This window comes from Pleurodeles waltl, chromosome 4_1 (assembly GCF_031143425.1).
Source record: "Pleurodeles waltl isolate 20211129_DDA chromosome 4_1, aPleWal1.hap1.20221129, whole genome shotgun sequence".
NCBI lineage: Eukaryota > Metazoa > Chordata > Amphibia > Caudata > Salamandridae > Pleurodeles > Pleurodeles waltl.
In genome coordinates this window covers 418,629,676-418,649,791 of record NC_090442.1, presented here as the reverse complement: position 1 = coordinate 418,649,791, position 20,116 = coordinate 418,629,676, and the positions used below count along the sequence as shown (strand labels likewise).

The following is a 20,116-nucleotide window of genomic DNA, read 5'->3' as shown; positions in this document are numbered from 1 at the left end:
ATATATATATATATAGAGAGAGGGAGAGAGAGAAGAAAAGACTGCACAGCGCTGAATCACTGAAGTGTTTATGACTATCACTGAAGAACCTACGATGTAGAGCCTTAATTATAGAAGCATAGGAACACAAGGACACTCGACATCGATCTAATATAAAGCTCCAATGTTGAGTGGCTTGACGGCGAGCCTCAATGAGCTCTTTTGCATTGAAAGCCTCAACATGAAGCAGCGAGAGGGTTTCAGGATCAATCTTTTAGATACCACACAATGGTGTTTCAGTTTTGACAATGACAGAGACCCAACTTTTGCATTGTACGCCTGATGACATGGTACTCTATTTGAGAGATCTTCAGAAGGGTTTGCGAGACATTATGGAGGCACTAACCACGTTTGGATAACTTTATGGTCTTCTAATAAATGTTAACAAATCATGGGTGTTCTGTTAGACTTTTGAGTTTATGCAGGGTCATTCCCCAATCTGTTTGCCTCCTGCCTCCTATTTTTTCTGACTTGTTGCTGTTGGCTTATGAACTCTGAGCACTTTAGCACTGCTAAGCAGTGCTAAAGTGCATATGCTCTCTGTGTAAATTGTACTGTTGATTGGTTTATCCATGATTGGCATATCTGATTTACTAGTAAGTCCCTAGTACAGTGCACTAGAGGTGCCCAGGGCCTGTAAATCAAATGCTACTGGTGGGGCTGCAGCACTGGTTGTGCCACCCACATTAGTAGCTCTGTAATCACGTCTCAGATCTGCCACTGCAGTTTTAACTTTAAATTCGACTTGGCAAGTGTACCTACATGCCAGGCCTAAACCTTCCCTTTTCTTACATAAAAGGCACCCCTAAGGTAGGCCCTAGGTAGCTCTAAGGGCAGGGTGCAGTATATGTTTAAGTTAGGACATATAGGGCCTGATTACAACTTTGGAGGAGGTGTTAATCCGTCCCAAAAGTGACGGTAAAGTGACGGATATACCACCAGCCGTATTACGAGTCCATTATATCCTATGGAACTCGTAATACGGCTGGTGGTATATCCGTCACATTTGGGACGGATTAACACCTCCTCCAAAGTTGTAATCAGGCCCATAGTAATGTGTTTTATATGTCCTGACAGTGAAATATTGCTCAATTCGTATTTCACTGCTGTAAGGCCTGTCCCTCTTATAGGTTAACATGGGGGCTACCTTTAAATCTGATTAAAGTGTAGATTCCCTTTGGGAGCAGATAGACATCTGGAGTTTGGGGTCTCTGAGCTCACAATTAAAAAATACATCTTTTAGTAAAGTTGATTTTAAGATTGTGTGTTTGAAAATGCTCTTTTACAAAGTGAGCATTTTCCTGCCTATACCATTTCTGTGACTGCCTGTTTGTGGATTCCCTGTCTAAGTCAGTTTGACAGTTGCGCTGGTTGCACCTCACACTAGACAGTGACACAAAGGGAGCTGGGGTGTAGTCTGCATTCCGTGATGAGCCATCTGTGCTAAGAGGGAGGGGAGGAGTGGTCACTCACACCTGAAAGGGCTGTGCCTGCCCTCACATAATGCAGTATCCAACCCCTTGGTGAGGGTCTGGGGCCTGGCCTGGGCAAGGCAGGATTTCACATTCAAGAGAGACTTTGCTTTGAAGTAGGCCTACCTCAAAGGAGAAATTGGGTATAAGAAGGGTACCCAAAACCACAGACTTTAGAACACTTCTGGAAACCAAGAGGAACCTCTGCCTGGAGAAGAGCTGAATAGCTGAGGAAGAAGAGCTGCCCTGCCTGTGACTGTGCTTTGTGGAGCTATCCTACAGTTGCTGCTTTTGCCCGAGTAAAAGGGCAAAGACTGGACTTTGTATGCCTTCCATCTTTTGAAGATCTCCAAGGGCTTGTTTTAGAGCTTGCCTCCTGTTGTCTGAAGTCTCAGGGACAGCAAAGACTTCCCTCTGCCAGCACCTGGAGTCTCTGGAGAGACTCCTACTCTGGCCTGTGGTGCCCATCCAGTTCCTGGGACCCTGAAATATAATGTTTGGATGATGACTTTATGGACTAACCTGTGTTTTGTTCTATATATATGCATTTCCTATGATTTTACGCTTATATATGCAGGATGCCGGCAGTTCAATGCAATACTACTGGAATGCACTGTTGTACTTTGCTGAAAATACAATAAAGTTTGTGTTTAAAAAAAAAAAGACAGAGACCCAACTTCCGATGGCAAGCACGTCAGCACAATGCCTCTGGCCAACGTCAAGTGGGATGGACAATGACAGGAGTTTCAGGAACCCCTCTCATGAGTCCTTTTCTGCCTTTTCTTTAGCCATAATGTCCTCCGGCGTGCTATGTAGTCTGATCTGTTCAGGAACCTTTAATGTCCTTCTGGACACTGTTACACAAAGCGCACATTAAGACAGACAACATAGACCTTTTCAGGCACTGCAGAAAATAAAGCTCCAAGAATAAAAGTCTGTGGAAATTGGGGAAATACAATACCTGCAGTGTTCCTAGGTCCAACTCTCACAAACCGGAAAAACTAACTCTCTCTCAGAGACCACTCTAATTACAGTGCATGCCAGGATTTGAAGCAAATCTATCTCTTATAAGCACAGGCACACTTTGAATGAACTTTCATTGTAACAGGCCTCATTTTACCATCATTTCAGAATATTTAGGAGCACACTAGGAAAACGTATGGGGCAATATGACTTTGTCATGTTGGTTTCAGGGACATTAATCTGGAAAACTGTGGCCTGTACAGGCTATGTAGAGGGTGTCCTTTTCATACTGGGCATGCTAGATTCACATCCTCCTTAGATTTAACTGCGGAAAAAAAGAGATTTGCTTCCATGCACACTGTGGGAAACTATTCTAAGGCTTACAACTTAAATGACAGCAATGCAGAAATCATAGTTGAAGTTTGAGGTTCGGGAACATTGAAAGTCAAGTTCTGAAGTCTTGTGTTATTTCTATGCATGCATATTTTTACATAACAGTGTACGTACACATGTAGAAATGCACTAATACATACTCAACATTTAGCCTTGCCCTACTGAATCCTCAACTAATCATTCCTATGATTTTTTGTCCTTACCCCAAGACCAGTATCCTGCCTAATATTTTACCAAACGCAAAACAAACCTTTGCTCTGAAACTCAAAACTTTTAATTCAGATCCAGAATCTCACCAACAACATGGGCTTTTCCTCTAGCACCTCCCTCATTATAAGACAAGTTTTATTGTAGCACACGATAATCTGGAAGTGATGATGATTTAGCACAGACTAACAGATAGCACAACAGTGTTCAAGGCAAGCGTTCTACCAGAGATTTGTGCTACTAAACTGTCTGACAGTGAATGCAGCAGCAGGTGTGACTACTCTTTATATGCTTACATTTGGAAAAGCCCTGTCGCACCCAAGAGGGAGGATGTTTGAAAATCATGCATTGAGGTGAGGAATATTTTAGAAAGGAAAAAACAAAAATACTTGGATGAGCTAATCCCTTTGGAGGCAATTTCTCCTCATAAAATGCGGGTTTCATGAAAGAAGAATGACACCTCCTGCTCACATGATAATGGGCTAAGAACCAAGAGCTGCTTTAAGCATTAACCAGATACTTCCCACTAGTGAGTGTCACTTAAGGGCCTACAAGAAGAAGACAGCATCCTTTATCAGACGGTAAACAGAGATCACTGCCTAGACTGTGGCTAAAACACTATCTTTACACAGACTAATTCACTCTCCTTCAGCCACCCACCAACTCACTTTCAACTGCTTATCTTCAGCCTATCTACCCACTCATTCACTACTGACTCAAATTTACTTAACCGCATACAACTCCCATTGACCTACAAATCCGAATTCACCCAATTACTCACATTCAACCACCCATTCACTGAACTGTGGCATTCGCTGACTTTCCCTTCTACTGAGCCCCCTGCACACAATCACACCCACTAATTAACAGGGACATTCACTAATAAAAGACCAGACCTATTGGCATTGCCAATGCTCACTTCTCCTGCAGTTCAGCCTGCTTCTTCAGGTGTGCGACCAAAAGGTATGAAGGAAACCATGACAGATCATCTTTACAATCCTCATGGGTTCTACAGCAGACATTTGAGGACAAAAAAAGAGAAAGAGCAGCCCTTCAGTTTAACACAGACGAGGAGAATCTCCAGGCAGCAAAAGCAACACTAGTAACAGCTACAGCTAGGAATTGAGTTAGCCTTTGAGTGATAGTCCTCGGAGTTGAAAGCAGCACACTTTACTGCCTGCCTTGGTTGACTTAAAGGGAGAACTTGCATGGTGTGAAACAATTTGGGGTCAAAGTGTATGGGAGCAGCTCAAAAAGCCAGTTAACAACGTGATAAGCAATTTCAGTAGTTCTCAGTAAACTTCACAAACCTGTGTTTTTCCACACATTGGGAATGACTAGGTTGGATACAGCAATATAAAGGATAGGATACTTCTTACCTTGGCAAAGCAATGAACCAAATGCTAAAGCCTCAGCTAAACCCCAATCAAGTTTTGATCCCTCCTGCAGCTTTTGTATCCTCGCCTGCAAGTGAAAAAAGAACTCTTAATTCAGAATCAACAAACAGTTTAATTTTAGTAAATGCATTTTAAGCTCTATTTGCATTTTCATTATAGTCAGTTTGACAACTATTTAACTAACCATGTAGGGCAATTTTAAGTGCACATTTTCTAATTCCTGAACAAATACATGGTGTTACTCACTTTTAGTCATCTCTTCATTGTTGGGTACTCTAGGAATGCAACATGTTCACTATGCTATTTTATATTCAGAGGAAGTTACTGAGTAAGCTCTAAAAACTTTCAACTGCATGGTAATAGCATTAAAACGTCTTCTTTTGGACATGGATAAAAGGCAATCGCCTTTGCCCCCCAGACTTCCTTTCAGACTACAGTAAGGTTCTTCGGAGGTGGATACCCATTAGCAAATGCATGATTAATCGCAATAAAAATGTAACTCTCCTACTGCATATCTAGCAACCATGAACCTTCTCAGGTATCCTCTGGTTGTAACCCTGAGAGACTGACAGAAACCCAGGAACTAGAGTGATCTGCACGGGATACTGAGTCAGGGAGTGATGCTGCCTATCAGGAGATTAATATATAGACCAGGTTTGGTGCCTGGATGCTGAGAAATTCATCTTGTTGTACTTCCTATACCTTTCTTAACCTGATCACTCACTGACGCCTGCTTTGAAGATTTGATGGCCATGTGCGAGCATAAGGATCTGGAGTGGGATCAACACAGTCTGACAGCTGCTGTGTGCCAGCATCATAGAGAGGTTTTACTCTGAGCTCTTTAATGGTCACTGAGTGCATGGGTCATGCTTAGACCGCAACCACCACAGACAGACCTCATGTCCGTGAAAGGAGCGACAAGGTTTGAAACCCGGCTTCTGGTTGGAGACATCCTGCCTGACTCAGCAAAATATAGAATTTAGTGGAAAAGCGTTTCAAGCAAAACTATTTTGAATCCAAGTCGAAAGGGGGATGAAAAAGAGCTGACTTGAAAAAAGGGGGGAGCTATATTGTCACAATGATGTCATGTCTGGATTCCAATGTTGCGATGCAAACAATCACCATCTAATTGTGTAGGACAGCTATATCAATTTTTCCAGGTCCAATCTGGTTCTTGGAGCAGATCAAGGATGTTAGGACGTAGAACCACTCACCTGAACAGGTACTACTAAACATTATAGTTGCAAAATGAACATTTACCTTAACTGTCAGTGAGATCTTTAAGGCTATATTCATAAATATACTGAGATTTTTAAGTCTATGCCTGTGGGACACAATTCAAAAAATTATTAAGAGTTAACAGAAATGCTCAGTGGGTTATTGCTATATAATGAGCAAGTACTGGATGGGACAAATAATTTCGGGGAATAATGTTGACAAATATGTTTTTTCATTTTTTGGGCAAAAATATTTCTCTTACACAGTTCTTATGTATGCACAGTATAATGCCAGCCTGAGGTCTTGTTAAGAGTGTTTTTATGGTTCTTCAAGAGATTAATGTTTATTCTTGGAAGCTTTATGGATTTTCTAGCTTAGTTTTCCCAAAACACCAGTAATAAAAAATTATCCCCAATGGTGCTGGGAGACTTAAAGTTACCAGCCATCAAACGCACAGACAACTGAGCCAAATGACAAAGTTCCTAACTTGGTCTGGCAAATCCATTCACAGCTCCCAAGCACAGATACCGTTCACTGTTTTTCTGAGCTTTTAAGCACAGAGCTCCAATGGGGGGCACGCCCCTTGATTGTGATGTTGGCAGCTTACATCATCTTGTGTCTATACTAGTTGAAGGCCTGAGGTAACCCTGGAGCCTGAAGGTTTGGGGAGCTTATGAAAGTTTTCCCATTTTTGCGTCACTAGTCATTGTATATTTATTACAACAGGGTTAGCCCAAAACCACTTGGAACCAGTACTGTATATAAATATGCAACAGGGGTTTCAAGCAAAACAAGTAAGGAGGTATGGATGTCCAAATATTGACAAATTATTTTAAGAGTAAGCACACTCATGAATAATCCAAATAATAAAACCGTAATAATAATCATACTTTTTGGTAACAAAATTACGTATTATATTTGATCAATATAGATCACATTTAAAAAAAATCAGTATTCAGGAGATGACATGGTGAATATAAAGAAAATCTGTGGAAAGTGTGTAAAAAGAATTCCCAATAAACTAGCCATATGGCAATTATTATTCTTTTCCAACTGTCAGAATCTTTTTGGGGGTTTGGGTTTCGGCCCTGGTAATTGAACGGGTCACTATAAGGACTGAAGTAGCTTTAGGTGGGCAATTAATAAGTGATCTGCACCCACTACAAGAACTACCACATGTTCCTTTGTCACTGTTCATCTTTTTACACACACTTTGTTTTCCTTTATATTCACCTTGTAATCACCTGAGCACTGATTTTTCAAAATTTGATCAATATTGATCAAACATATTAGAACATTCTGTGAGCAAAAAGTGGGCACTATTATTGTTATTTTATTAATTTAATTGTCATTGTGTAGCATTATGTAACAGTACTTGGATGGGCTAAAATTTTCATCTCTTGCTGGTCTATTCCGTGTCCCATGGATTCTTGATGTTGGCCTACGTACCCCCTCATCATTTCGAGGACTGTGGTGGTCATGCAGCTATGCCCTCACCTGTGGTATAGTGCACTCTGCCTTAGGGCTTTAAGGCGTGCTAGAAGGGTGACTTACCTATGCCACAGCAGTATTTTGTGTGCATGGCATCCTGAGGGGGATGCCATGTCGACTTTGCCTTTTTCTCCCCACCAACACACACAATTTGGAATGGCAGTATGCATCTCTTAGGTAAGGGGTCCCTTAGGCTGGTACAACACATGCTGCAGCCCTTAGGGACCTTCCCTGGTCAGAGGACACTTGGTATCACTGGCACCTTTTACAAGGGACTTATCTGTGTGCCAGGGGTGTGCCAAATTGTGGAAATAATGGTACATTTTTAGTGAAAGAACACTGGTGCTGGGGCCTGGTTAGCAGGGTCCCAGCACACTACTTAGTCAAGTCAGCATCAATATCAGGCAAAAAGTGGGATGTAACTGCAACAGGGAGCCATTTTCCTACACAAGCCACCCCCCCAACTCACAGGCCAGGAGACTCAGCCAAAGCTTGGAGAGTCTTCCTAGTCTGTCAGGCGAGGAAGAGTTGGGAAAACAGGCTGGTTTGTTGCAGGGCCTACTCTGCCTTACATCCTCCTGTTCAGGTCATTCCCTCTGGGGAACTGACCTACTTCCACAGTGATAGGACCTAGTCTGAATTGCTTCTTGTCTGTGTTTTTAGTGTCTTCACCCATTCTCTCTATTTTGGGGTTAGAGGTACCCACCTCTGCTAATCTTATTTTAGCCAGGGTCACCACAAGCTTACCCAAACAGGTTACCCATAGCTGGAGTAACCCCACCATGACCAACAGGGTCAGGGGGCCTAACATGCTATTTGTCATGGGGTCAGACCACCATGGCAAGGACAGTGAAGTCATAAAGGCTAACACCCAGCAGAGGCCACTGACAGCGGTCAGTGCCCAGAACCACACCTTTAGCTCTTTACCAACAAAGGAAGGGGCTAGGTTACAGGCTTCTTTGGGTTCAGGGTGCCTGTCTGCTGTGGTAAAGTGGGGGGTTACCACATCTTGTAGTAAATACACTTCTTCCACTCTTTCTTCTGTTAGCTGAGGAGCCACCCACTAATGCTTAACAGTTGCCTAACTAGTCAGGACTTCTTGTGGGTCAGGTTGGACTTTACCAGTGCCACTTTTGGAGTTCTCCCCTACTGGATCAGACTCTCCTTGGCTTGCTGGAACCTTGGCTAAAGGTTGTCCACCTTTCCTGCACTGTTTTCTTTTCTTTTTCTTATGAAGCCTACTTGCAGTTACTGCAGGGGCAGCACCTCCAGAATCCTTGGCAGAGGTCTGACACTGGACTAGTTCCTCTCTTGGGCTCTGACTAACCTCTGAGTAGTCAGTTCAAATGAGACAATCAAGGGGGAGGTCTGTACTGACTACCACCCTTCTCCAGCTAAATGTCCCACCCACGTCTAGGGGCACTAAAGCCACAGGCCTATTAGTGACCTTGTCTGGGCTAACCCTTACTCTGCGAATCTCACCTTGCATGTACTGGTTTGAGAGCACCAGCTTGTCATGCACAATAGTGTGACTGGCACAAGTGCCTCTCAGGGCAGTGGCTGGGATTCCATTCACCAGTAGGTGGTGGAAGTGTCTACTTCCCTCTGGAATCTCCAACTCACCTGTTGGGCCCTTTCTCCAGTTGAAGGCTATGAGGACCTCCTCTTCTGAGGAGTCATCCCCAATGGCTACAATGGTCACCCCTGGGGTTTTGCTAGGGGTTTGTTTTTGGGACAAGAGGTGTCCTATGTGTGGTGCCCTGTCTGTCTACTATTGTGGCACCATGCCTTAGTGACATACCAGTTCTTACCCTGCTATCCACCTTTGTTTTGGGTTGTGTCTTGGGGCCCGTCCACCCACCTGGACAGGTCTTTGGGGGCCTGCAGAGGACTCTTTGTCTTTATTTCTAGTGTCATCCACTTTCTCCTGGGGATGCTTTGTAACCCCTTTCTTCTGGTCACCCCGTGGAAGTTTTGGTTACTCTAGTCTTGACCCACTGGTCTGCCTTCTTTCCCAATTCTTGGGAAGAAATTGGACCTAGGTCTACCAGATACTGATGCAACTTTTCATTGAAGCAGTTACTTAAATTCATAAACAAATTATAAAGCCCATCATAGTCATGCACTTCATTTCCAGTTACCCAACCATCCTGTGTTTTTACTGAATAGTGTACAAAATCAACCCAGGTCTGGCTCGAGGATTTGTGAGCCCCCCTGAACCTAATCCTGTACTCCTCAGTGGAGAATCCAAAGCCCTCAATCAGGGTAGCCTTCATGAGGTCATAAGATTCTACATCTTTACCAGTGTGAGACATCTGAACATTACCCAAAGGAGAGCTCCCCAGTGAGATCTGCTTACTTTTCTGGTTGCACAAGCCCTCTCCAAAGCTGTGAACCATTTGGTGATGTCATCACCTTCTTCATATTTGGTTTCAATCCCTTTGGGGGTTTTTAGGATGTCAGTATTCTCTCTGACCCTATTTAAGTAGCTGCCACCATCTGTGGGAGTTAACCCATTTCTCTTCTTTCCCTTTCTATGGCTAGGAGCTACTTCTCCAAAGCCAATCTCTTGCCCATCGTTGCTAAAAGGATGTCCTCTTCATTGAGGCTGTCCTCAATGCTAACAGAGGCACTGGACTCCCCTGTGGAATAACCAGGCTCTCTGACTATGATTTTTGGGGACAGTGTTCTAGGAACCCTGTCCTGCCTATTTACAGGAGTTCTTCCTCCTGTTCACTAATTTCCCCATCTGAAGGAGCTTCCTCCATATCAGAGGGGTGGTCTTGGAGCTTTGCCTTGGTAGGGTTGGGCCCAGCTTTTATCTTTTTTGTCTTACAGAGAGACCTTAACTCTGACATCCCTAGCTGCAGATAAGGTATGAGATTGAGTTCCATCACTGTCTCATATGTTTGACTTATTATGACTCTAAAAGTTGGGATAACTTTTTAAAAAACCAAACACTACTTCTAGAACTTAAATCCTAACATTTACAAACTTTTAAACTTCAAAAGGAAATGCTAAAAGGGACTTATACAAGGACCTAGCAGGACTTTAAAAAATTTAGAAAAATAGCCAAAAATACATTTCTAATGCCAATTTTTGGAATTTTGTTGTGTGATCAGGTATTGGCTGAGTAGTCCAGCAAATGCAGTCTTAGACCCCACCGCTGATCCACTTCCTACAGTTGAGAGATAGTGTGCACGGAGTCCAAGGGTTCCTGCTAGAGGTTGATAGTGGCAAAATTAGATTATACTAATGCTCTATTTTGTGGTAGTGTGGTCGAGCAGTAGGCTTATCAGAGGGTAGTGTTAAGCATTTGTTGTACACATACAGGCAATAAATGAGAACACACACTCAAAGACTTACTCCAGGCCAATCGTATATTCCTTTCTTAATTTATTTGAGAACCACAAGATTCAGTTTTGAGGTAAGTACATAAATTGTTAAGTACTTCACACAGGTAAGTAGGGAACTTTGAATTAAAACAGTAATGTACACAGTTTAGGCATAAATGTCAATAAGCTATTTTAAAACTGGACTCTGCAAAAATCAACGGTTCCTGGGGGAGGTAAGTATTGGTTAGTTTCTCAGGTAAGTAAAGCACTTACAAGTTCAGTCTCCTGGGCATAGGCCCATAACCACTGCTGAAAGAAAACTTGCACCACATCTGGATGGAGATGCTATTCGTGACTGACCAGACAATTGTCGTCTGAGTTCATCTGCTCTGGGGTTCAGTCTGCCAGGTACTGAACCACCAGGGACATGCCCTAATGTTCCAGCCATGTCCAGAGCCTCCTGACAAAGGGTCCACAACCCCACCCCACCCTGCTTGTTCCAGTACCACATGGCGGTGGTATTGTATGTGAACACCTGCACTACTTTCCTTTTGAGAGAGGGAGGGAATGCTTTCAATGCCAGTCTGATCGCCCTGAACTACAAAAGACTGATGTGGAGCCCGGACTCCAACGGAGACCAGACACCTCTGATCTCCACCTCTACATTGTGCCCGCCTCATCCCAGGAGTGACACATCTGTCACTACTATCATATTTGGTTGGGGAATGGATAGGGATCAGCCTGTTACCCAAATGCAGTTCAAAAGCAACCATATCTCACGCAGTTCCCTCCAAGATCTGCACCATGCCAGAGAGATTCCCCTGATGCTGCGCCCACTGGTCCCACTGCAGTGTCTGCATAAGCCATCTGGCATGTGTCACCAACAGGATACAGGATGCCATGAGGCCCCCTGAAATCCAGGACAGAGGCTAAAACTTCAGTATTATAACCTGAATATCCTGGACTCACTGCTCGGGAGGATAAGCCCAAAACAGCATAGTGTCCAGAACAGCTCCAATGAAAGGGGGCGTCGGAGAGGGAGTCAGGAATGACTTTGGCACTTATAGTGAAGCCCAGCAACCTCAAGAGGTTTGCCGTGGTTTGGAGGTGGGAAACGGCTGCCTGGGACAAACCCGCCTTCAACAGCCAGTTGTCAAGGTAGGGGAAACTGACACCCCTTACCTGCGCAGATGAGCTGCGACCAATGCCATCACTTTGGTGAATACCGGAGGGGCGCTGGTAAGGCCAAAGGGGAGCACAGTGAACTGAACATGCTCGTGGCCTACTATGAACCGCGAGTAACGTCTGTGAGTAGGCAGGTAGACAATAAGACATAGGCATCATGCCAGTCCAACCCTACCATCCAGTCTCCTGGGTCCAGGGCAGATAGAACCTGAGCCAGACTGAGCATTTTGAATTTCTCCTTCTTGAGGAAGAGATTGAGGGACCAAAGGTCTAGGATAGGGCAGTGGCCCTTTGTCCATTTTGGGCACCAGAAAGTAGTGGGAATAACAACCACAACTTACTTCTGGCACAGGGACCTTCTCTAAGACTCCCTTGGCCAGAAGAGCTCTCATCTCATGGAGAAGTGCCAGGTGATCCTCCATCATTCGATCGCAGGATGGTGGCATGGATGGAGAAGTAATCTCAAAGGGGAGGGAGTAGTCCCTTCGAACTATTTGCAAAACCCACCTGTCTGACGTAATGGACTGCCAGAAGGGCAGGTGATGGCAAATCCGGTCTCTGACTGGTCCCTGGTGGGGAGGCGTCAGACTAGAAGTTTGGAGGCTGCTGCAACGGGGAAGGGCAGTGGACTTTCTAGACTGCAGGCTCCCTGATCCATGAGGACGTTGGGTCCCACATCCCTGGCCACGCAGAGGAGAATGGCTGTGGCTGGGTGACCCCTTCCGAAGCCACAAAAGGGTTGAAAAGCAGGCTGGGGGTGGTGAGGGGCAGCTGCGAGGCCCAAGGACCTGGCCATAGCTCTGGACTCCTTAAAGCGGTTGGGCACCGCGTCTGCTTTGTCTCCGAAGAGATGGGTGCCATCAAAGGGCATGTCCATAAGGGTGGAATGGACATCCCCAAAAAAGGCAGACGTTCTTAACCAGACGTGGCGACTCAAGGCCACTGTCGATGCAAGCAATTTGCCTAGTGAAATGGTTGTATCCAGCCCACAAAGTATTGTGAACTTGTGCTGTGCTCTCCCATCAGCAACAGCTTGGGAGAGAAAGGCCCGGACCTGTTGCAGCACCTGTGAAAACGTGTCCATAAAGTATGGGTGTAAAAGCCCAAAAGGTATGCAATGTTCAGAGACCACAATGCCAGCCTGGACAAAGAAAATATCTTCTTCCCACGCTGATCCAGCATCTTGGATTACCAATCCAGTAGTGCGGAAGGGAATGTGCCTGAGGATGTGGAAGCTTGGATAATCAAACTCTCAGGGGTTGGGTGTTGTGTCAGGAACAATGGGTCATTTGGAGCCGGTCAATGGCAGCGGGCGATTGTCCTGTCCACAGGACCCCTGGTGCTGGTTTAGGGCCAGGACCCCAGCAGGACATCAATAAGAGCTAAATTAAAGGGCAAAAGTGGTTCAGAAGAGGAAGCCTTAGGCTGAAGCACCTCTGTCAGGCGGTTAGTCCTGACTGCCACAGCAGGCAGCTCGCAGCCCATACACCCGTGATGCCATATCCAGTGTGCACAACGACAACGACGAATACACAGCCGACTGACACCATCTGATGGTGCATAGGGGTATTGGTTGAGAAAAATCTTCGGATCCAGACTGATGCCTGGGGGAAATTATAAGGTAAGGAATCTGCAACTAGAAGTCAGATACTTCCGAACTAAGCCATATGGCAGTACACATGGCACTAACAATTAGCCTTTTCTCTACATGTTCTCCAAAAGAAGACTGCAGTATCAAATTGCATCCACTAATAAGCTGAATCTTTTAGAAACTGACAGTTTCTTGTCTAGGCTTCTCTACAGAGTAATTTAGTCAATTTTGAGAATATGCAAAGTGAGTATAATTCTCGTATCAAACCAAAAACCAGTGTTAATTAGGTGATAAACTTCAATTTCATTTGCTGGCAAGTTATCTCTGGTGTAATAACCAACTTTAACATTATATAGCATGATGTAAGGTGAGATGGTTTGGTCCGATCCAAATACCATTCTTTTGTTTTTTAAACTTCTTATTAAATATGCAACACGTACACTAACACCTGTCAACAGCCACTGTGTCTCCCATTGTTGAATGTATAAAAATGCCACATCCATGACAATTGAATCAGCTTGCATTCACCGTTCCTCCCTCCCCTTCCCATCCAATTGACCTAGTCATCTTCTCCCTCCCTGTCCCGGTTCCATCCAAACTTCTCAACCTTGGTGTCTCCTCCATGGGCTCCAAAGCATCTCCCATTACTGGGGCACCTCCACCCAGCATGTACCAGCTTTTTAGCCATCATACACCAATCAATGTTGTCTGCTCATACCTGAACATCAGGGGTTTCCCAAGCCCAGCTTCTAGCAATACTTCTTTTTGCTATCGCCAGTCCATTAGCAGCAGTTTGGTGTAGTGCGGCAAATGCTCATCCCCTCATGCATTCAGTAGCAGTGTCTTCATCAGATTGGCCACCTTAATTCTGGTTACATTATAGAGTCCCTGTCTAACTGCTTCCCAGCAGGATTGTACACTCTCACAGGACCACACTGTGTGCAGAAAATCTCCTACTCTCCTGCATCCCCAAATGCGCACAGGGGAGCCCACCCAACCGATCTTACAGAGCGTAGGAGGCTAGCTCAGTTTATGGTGCACACCTATGGTGTGGCAATCTATACTGAATCCAGGCAACCCTTAGTGATAGTGTTTAGGTGCCCAAATAGCAAAACCTCTCTAGAGGTAGCTCTAAAGGTGATTTGGGAGGAGTGTAAAGCACTTGCAATACTGCAATAATCAATCAGTCAGTCAGTCAGTAACTGTCCACAAGAAAGAACCACACCCGGTGTTGCAAAAATAAAGTATTCTTTAATACAACACTAAGACTATACTAACATTGGTATTGTAGGAATGTGCCCCTTATGGCATGGTTACGCCCCACGTTTTGCCTGGTATTTATGCTAACTTGACTGAGTATGTGCTGGGATCTTGCTAACCAGGCCCATGCACCATATTCTTTCTCTAAACTCTACCATTGTTCCCACAATTGGCACACCCTTGGCACACAGCTAAGTCCCTTGTAAAAGGGTACCAGCGGTACCAAGGGCTCTGTGGTCAGGGAGGATCCCTAAGGGCTGCAGCATGCATTGTGCCACCCTAAGGGATCCCTAACCAAACACATGAACACTGCCACTGCAGGCTGTGTGTGTTGGTGGGTAGAAAAAAGGTAAAAGTTGACATGGCATCCCTATGAGGGTGCCATGCCCAAAAACCACTGCCTGTGGCATAGGTAAGTCACACCTCTAGCTGGCCTTACAGCCCTAAGGGAGGGTTCACTATATCACGAGTGAGGGCATAGCTGCATAAGCAATATGCCTCTACAGTGAATAAGTCCATTCTTAGGCATTGTAAGTGGAGTGTGGACATATTAAGTACATAGTCTGGGAGTTTGTCATTATGAACTCCACAGCTCCAAGATGGCTTCATTGAAGACTGGGACATTTGGTATCAAATGTCTCAGCACAATAAACCCAAACTGATGCCAGTGTTCGGATTTATTGTAAAATGCACACAGAGGGCATCCTAGAGATGCCCCCTGTATTGTACCAAACTCTTTAGTGCACAGCTGACAAGTCTGGGCCAACCTGCCACTAACAGACAAGTTTCTGACCCTATGGAGTGAGAGCATTTGTGCTCTGTGGGGTAAGGAAAAAAGCCTGCTCTGGGTGGAGGTGCTTCACCTCCCCTCCCCCCCCCAATAGGAACTGCAACACTTGGCAGTAAGCCTCTAGCCTCCTGGTAAAGTACCCCAGAGTACTCCATCTAGCAGAGATGGCCGTCCCCCGGACCAAGCCCCACTTTTGGCAGCAGGTCCGGTGGGAAAATTTTTCCCACCCCCCGTTGTTCCTCTCCGAATATGCACTCGGCAATTTCCAACTGACATTCCACTGACTTTACCCTTCCAAATAGGAATACATACAACCCAGGGCTACGCTAATATCCGCGACGTCCTCTTTTAGAGAACCCCGTACTTTCGTGTGTATTTTGGAAAATTAGGTAAAACAAGCAGTGACCACTGCACCTAGGACCACCGCTAAGGTGCCTAGAGCTGAACTAACCCCCCCCACCTTGCAGAATCCTCCATCTTGGTTTGGAGGAGCGGGACCAATTCGGATAGGAATGTGACCCCCTCCTCAAAGGGAGTGGGCACAGGAAGGGTGTAGCCACCCTCAGGGACAGTAGCCACAGTGGGCACAGGAAAGGTGTAGCCACCCTCAGGGACAATAGCCACTGGCTACTGTCCTCTGACTCTTGTAACGCCCCTAAATCTAGTATTAAGGGTCACCCCTGAACCTTGCTCGCCAGATTCCTTTCAACCTCAAAAAAGAAGAAAGAAGAAGTACTGCAAAGACAACCCCAGCAGTGAAGGATCCAGCCAACAAATGACTTGGCCCCAGCACTACCAGCCTGTCAGCAGCTTCAAGACTCCTACAAAAAGGCGACACATCCTGCAGGACCAGCGACATCTACAAACCCCCAGAGGACTGCATGCCCAGCAGAGGACCAAGAATTCCGGACGACAGAGGCCCTATCAAGAAGAAACCTTCCAAAAGGACTCCAGAACCGCCCTGGATCTGCAAGCCCTGTCTACTCTGCACCTGACTGCCACGGCCTGAGTTCAGGTAGTCCACCGGTCCAGAGAAAGTCCCCAAGATATTCTGACCTCGAGTACACCCTGGGTTGACCCCTCCAGGCCAACATGACAATGCCTGCAGCCTGAATCCAAAGCCGCCACCCCCCCAATCCCTGACCGGGTGTTTTACTTTCCTTATCTTATGACCGAGCTGACCTCTCTGGAATGCACTTCTAGTTAAAAGAATACATTTATTATTATTATTTCACCAAGAGGTTCTTGAGAGACAAGATTAGTAGGTTGGAAGCACAATTTAAAAGTAGTCCCAGCAATGAAAGCAAAATATATCAAAGTACTTCTCAATTGCAATGTACACAGCAAATACATGTGATTATATTATAGCATATCTTCGAAGCAAAGAATAAAAGTCAAAATTCATCACCGTAGGGCCTATCACTGCTCGTCATCTTTCTCATGCCTGCAAGTTGATGACTCCTGTTCAACTGCGAGAAAGAGATTTTCAACCGAAACGGGAGGTCAGGCAGCTGACGTCCGCTCCTGACTGAAGTCCTGGAAAATTCCCCCTCGCTGCTGCCCAGGGACATCGTCTTATAATGCAAAAAGCCTGCTAACAGGCCCCTTAGTCAAAACATGCTGGCTATTGTACATAGTGGGAACAGAACAAGAGTTGGAGTGGCCAAGTCTCCAAACCTCGCTCGTTCCCAGGCTGGATAAAGAGGAATACGCAAAATATACGCCCTCTTATCACACTAGGGTTCGGTGTAAACACAATACGAAAAACACAGCTTGGTCTATCATGTGGAAAAAACACAGCTCATCTACAATGTCGAACTCCACGTTAAAGCCAATAGGCAGCTACACTGAATACAAAATTTAATGTCTAATGCCACGTTAAAGCCAATAGGCAGCTAAACTGAATACAACATGTAATGTGCTACTGATGAACACTGAACAACTAATATGCGCAGTGGTGAAACACAAAGTCATTGGTCAAACACAATTAATGGCATAACACCGGGTCTGATGAAAATTCCTGATGCCCAAAGGTACCCTTATAGCCCAAGTCCCCTGGCCTTGGGGAATCCATCCGATGGTCCAACAACGTCCAGATAGCGCCTCTCCTTCCTGTCCAGCCTTTGGTTTTCTGGAATTGACCCTTTGGACGAAACCTGCAGCATCTTAGTGAATCCCAGAGTTCTCCCATTGAAAAAAATTGGGTGCCAATGCTGTTTTGCACCTGCCCTGGGCCCCCCCTTTGCCGCTGAGGGTGTGTGCTGGGTGTAGACCTACAGCCCCATCGGTGCTGACCTAAACCCCCCAGACCTGTGTCCTGAAACCGCGGGTACTTACCTACAATCTGTTTTCTTTTGAATGCCCCAAGTCCTCATAGAATTCCATTGAAAACCCAACAGCAACTTTGACCATTGCACCCGGCCGGCCCTGTGTTGTTGGTGGTGCACTTTTTGGGTCAACCTGAACTTTGATCTGTGGACATCCTAACCCACAAAGACTAGGATTGTAAGTCGAGTACTTACCTGTTAACTGTGCTAACACTTTTTCTTACCTAGGACGGCATTGGTTCCTAGGAGTGTCAACTTTTAAAATTGAAAAGTGTTACTTACTTGCAAACTGCTTGGGGGGGGAGGGGGGGCAGGGGGGCAAACCATATACTAAGAAAGTGGTATAAGAATGGAGGTGCCCAACCAAGGTAAGTGTGTTAGGGTCCCAGGGGCTAGGGGAGTAGGAAATTACCAGAGGTAAGTACTAAAAATCCCACATGCACCCAGGGGCAAAGCTGTTATAGAGTCGGATGTCCCATAGGATAACACAGAACCATCAAGGGCCCACTATCTCCCAAGTTGGTCAGACGACAAGTTGGACCCGGGGAGGATGACAGAACCACCATCTGTGAGCTGAGCCTTTTAGTTGTCCGTGGGACAGAAGGATCCATCATCTGGTCGATGTCGTCTTGAGGTGCCTGCAGATGTAGGGGAGTGACTCCTTCACTCTAAGAGAGATTCCTTCCTGCTTCATGGATGCATACAGTGTCCTTGTGACCCTGGAGGATGCACAGCCACGGATGTTGCAGAAATCTTGAAGGAGCTGGAGAAAACGTTTCAGCTGTAACCCTACCAACTTCATACAGTCTTGTTTCAGTTTGAAAAGCAGAGCAGCAGTGGTTCCCGAGGCCAGGAGCAGAAGATGTCTTGCAGAGAGTTTCTTCAAGAGTCTTGCTCGACGAACTAAGGACCCATCCTGAAGGGAGCCCTTAAGTAACCCTAAAAGGGGGTTGGTCACTCTCTGTAGTGAACCACCTGTCAGAGGAGGTCAGGGGCATCACCTACCTGGCCTCACCAGTCAGATGCTTCAAGGGGCCTCTGCCCACCTTGATTCCAAGATAGCAGCTGTGCACCTCCCAAGGAGCTGGATTGTGTCTGTGTGTGTGTGTGTGTGTGTGTGTGTGTTGGGGGGGTGGGGGTTAAGGGGTGGTGGCAGGGGGCGCACTTCCCTGTCCTTTGTGTGGTTTCATTCCAGAGCGGGAATCTGGGCTTCCAGAACTGGTGCAAACCAGATTATGCAAGGAGAGCACTAAATGTGCCCTTCAAAGCAGTCTGGTGGTGCTCAGAGGCCACCGCACCCCAGCCCAGACACACATATTTCAAAGGGAGAGGTGGTCACACCTCTCCCTTGCAGGATATTCTTGGATCTGCCTACCCCTGTTTGAGTTAGGCTCATTAGCAGGAGGGCAGAACAGTGTATGGGGTCGGCAGCAGGAGGCAGCTAGTCACCGTAAGACTGCACAGGCAGAATTGGGTGATTGTAGGAAAGTGCCCTTGTTGACTTGGTTACCCTCCCCACTCTTTGCCTGATTATTGATGCTAACTTGACTGAGAGTGTGCTGGGATCTTGCTAACTAGGTCCCAGCACCAGTGTTCTTTCCCAAAAACTGTAACATTGTTCCAAAAATTGGCACACCCCTACCACACAGTTAAGTCCTTTGTAAAAGGTACCCATGGTACCAAAGGCCCTGTGGTCAGGGAAGGTCCCTAAGGGCTGCAGCAGGTATTATGCCACTCTGGGGGACCCCTCACCAAGCATATGCACATTGCCATTGCTGTTTGTGTGTGCAGGTGGGGAGAAAAAGGCAAAGTCGACATGGCACCCCTCTCAGGGTGCCATGCCCACAAACCACTGCCTGTGGCATAGGTAAGTCACCACTCTAGCAGGCCTTATAGCCCTAAGACAGGGTGCACTATCCTACAGGTGAGGGCATATCTGCATGAGCAATATGCCCATACAGTGTCTAAGTCCATTCTTAGACATTGTAAGCGCAGTGTGGCCATATTGAGTATTTGGGCTGGGAGTTTGTCATTACGAACTCCACAGCACCATAATGGTTTTACTAAATACTGGGAAGTTTGGTATCAAACTTCTCAGCACAATAAACCCACACTGATGCCAGTGTTGATTTGTTTGAAAAATGCACCCAGAGGGAATCTTAGAGTTGCCCCCTGTATGTTAGCCAAACTGCTAGTGCAGGACTGTCCAGTCTGTGTCAGCCTGCCACTTTCAGACAAGTTTCTGACCACAGGAGTGAGAGCCTTTGTGCTCTCTGTGGCCAGAAACAACGCCTGTACTGGGTGGAAGTGCTTCACACCTCCCCACTGTAAGAACTGTAACACCTAGCGGTGAGCCTCAAAGGCTCAGCACTCTTGTTACAGTGCCCCATGGCACTCCAGCTAGTTGAGATGCCCGCCCCACAGACAAAGCCCCCCTTTTGGCGCCAA

The 20,116-nt window shown here is 45.9% G+C and overlaps 1 protein-coding gene across 1 annotated transcript in view; it reads right to left on the bottom strand.

Annotated features, from left to right (window-relative positions):
- Positions 1 to 20,116, bottom strand: part of DHTKD1 (dehydrogenase E1 and transketolase domain containing 1) — an 871,206-nt gene that overhangs the window by 407,212 nt on the left and 443,878 nt on the right. Inside the window, exon 9 of the mRNA XM_069228664.1 lies at positions 4,454 to 4,538. Coding sequence (XP_069084765.1) covers positions 4,454 to 4,538 — 85 coding nt within the window. The remainder of the gene's footprint in view (positions 1 to 4,453; positions 4,539 to 20,116) is intronic.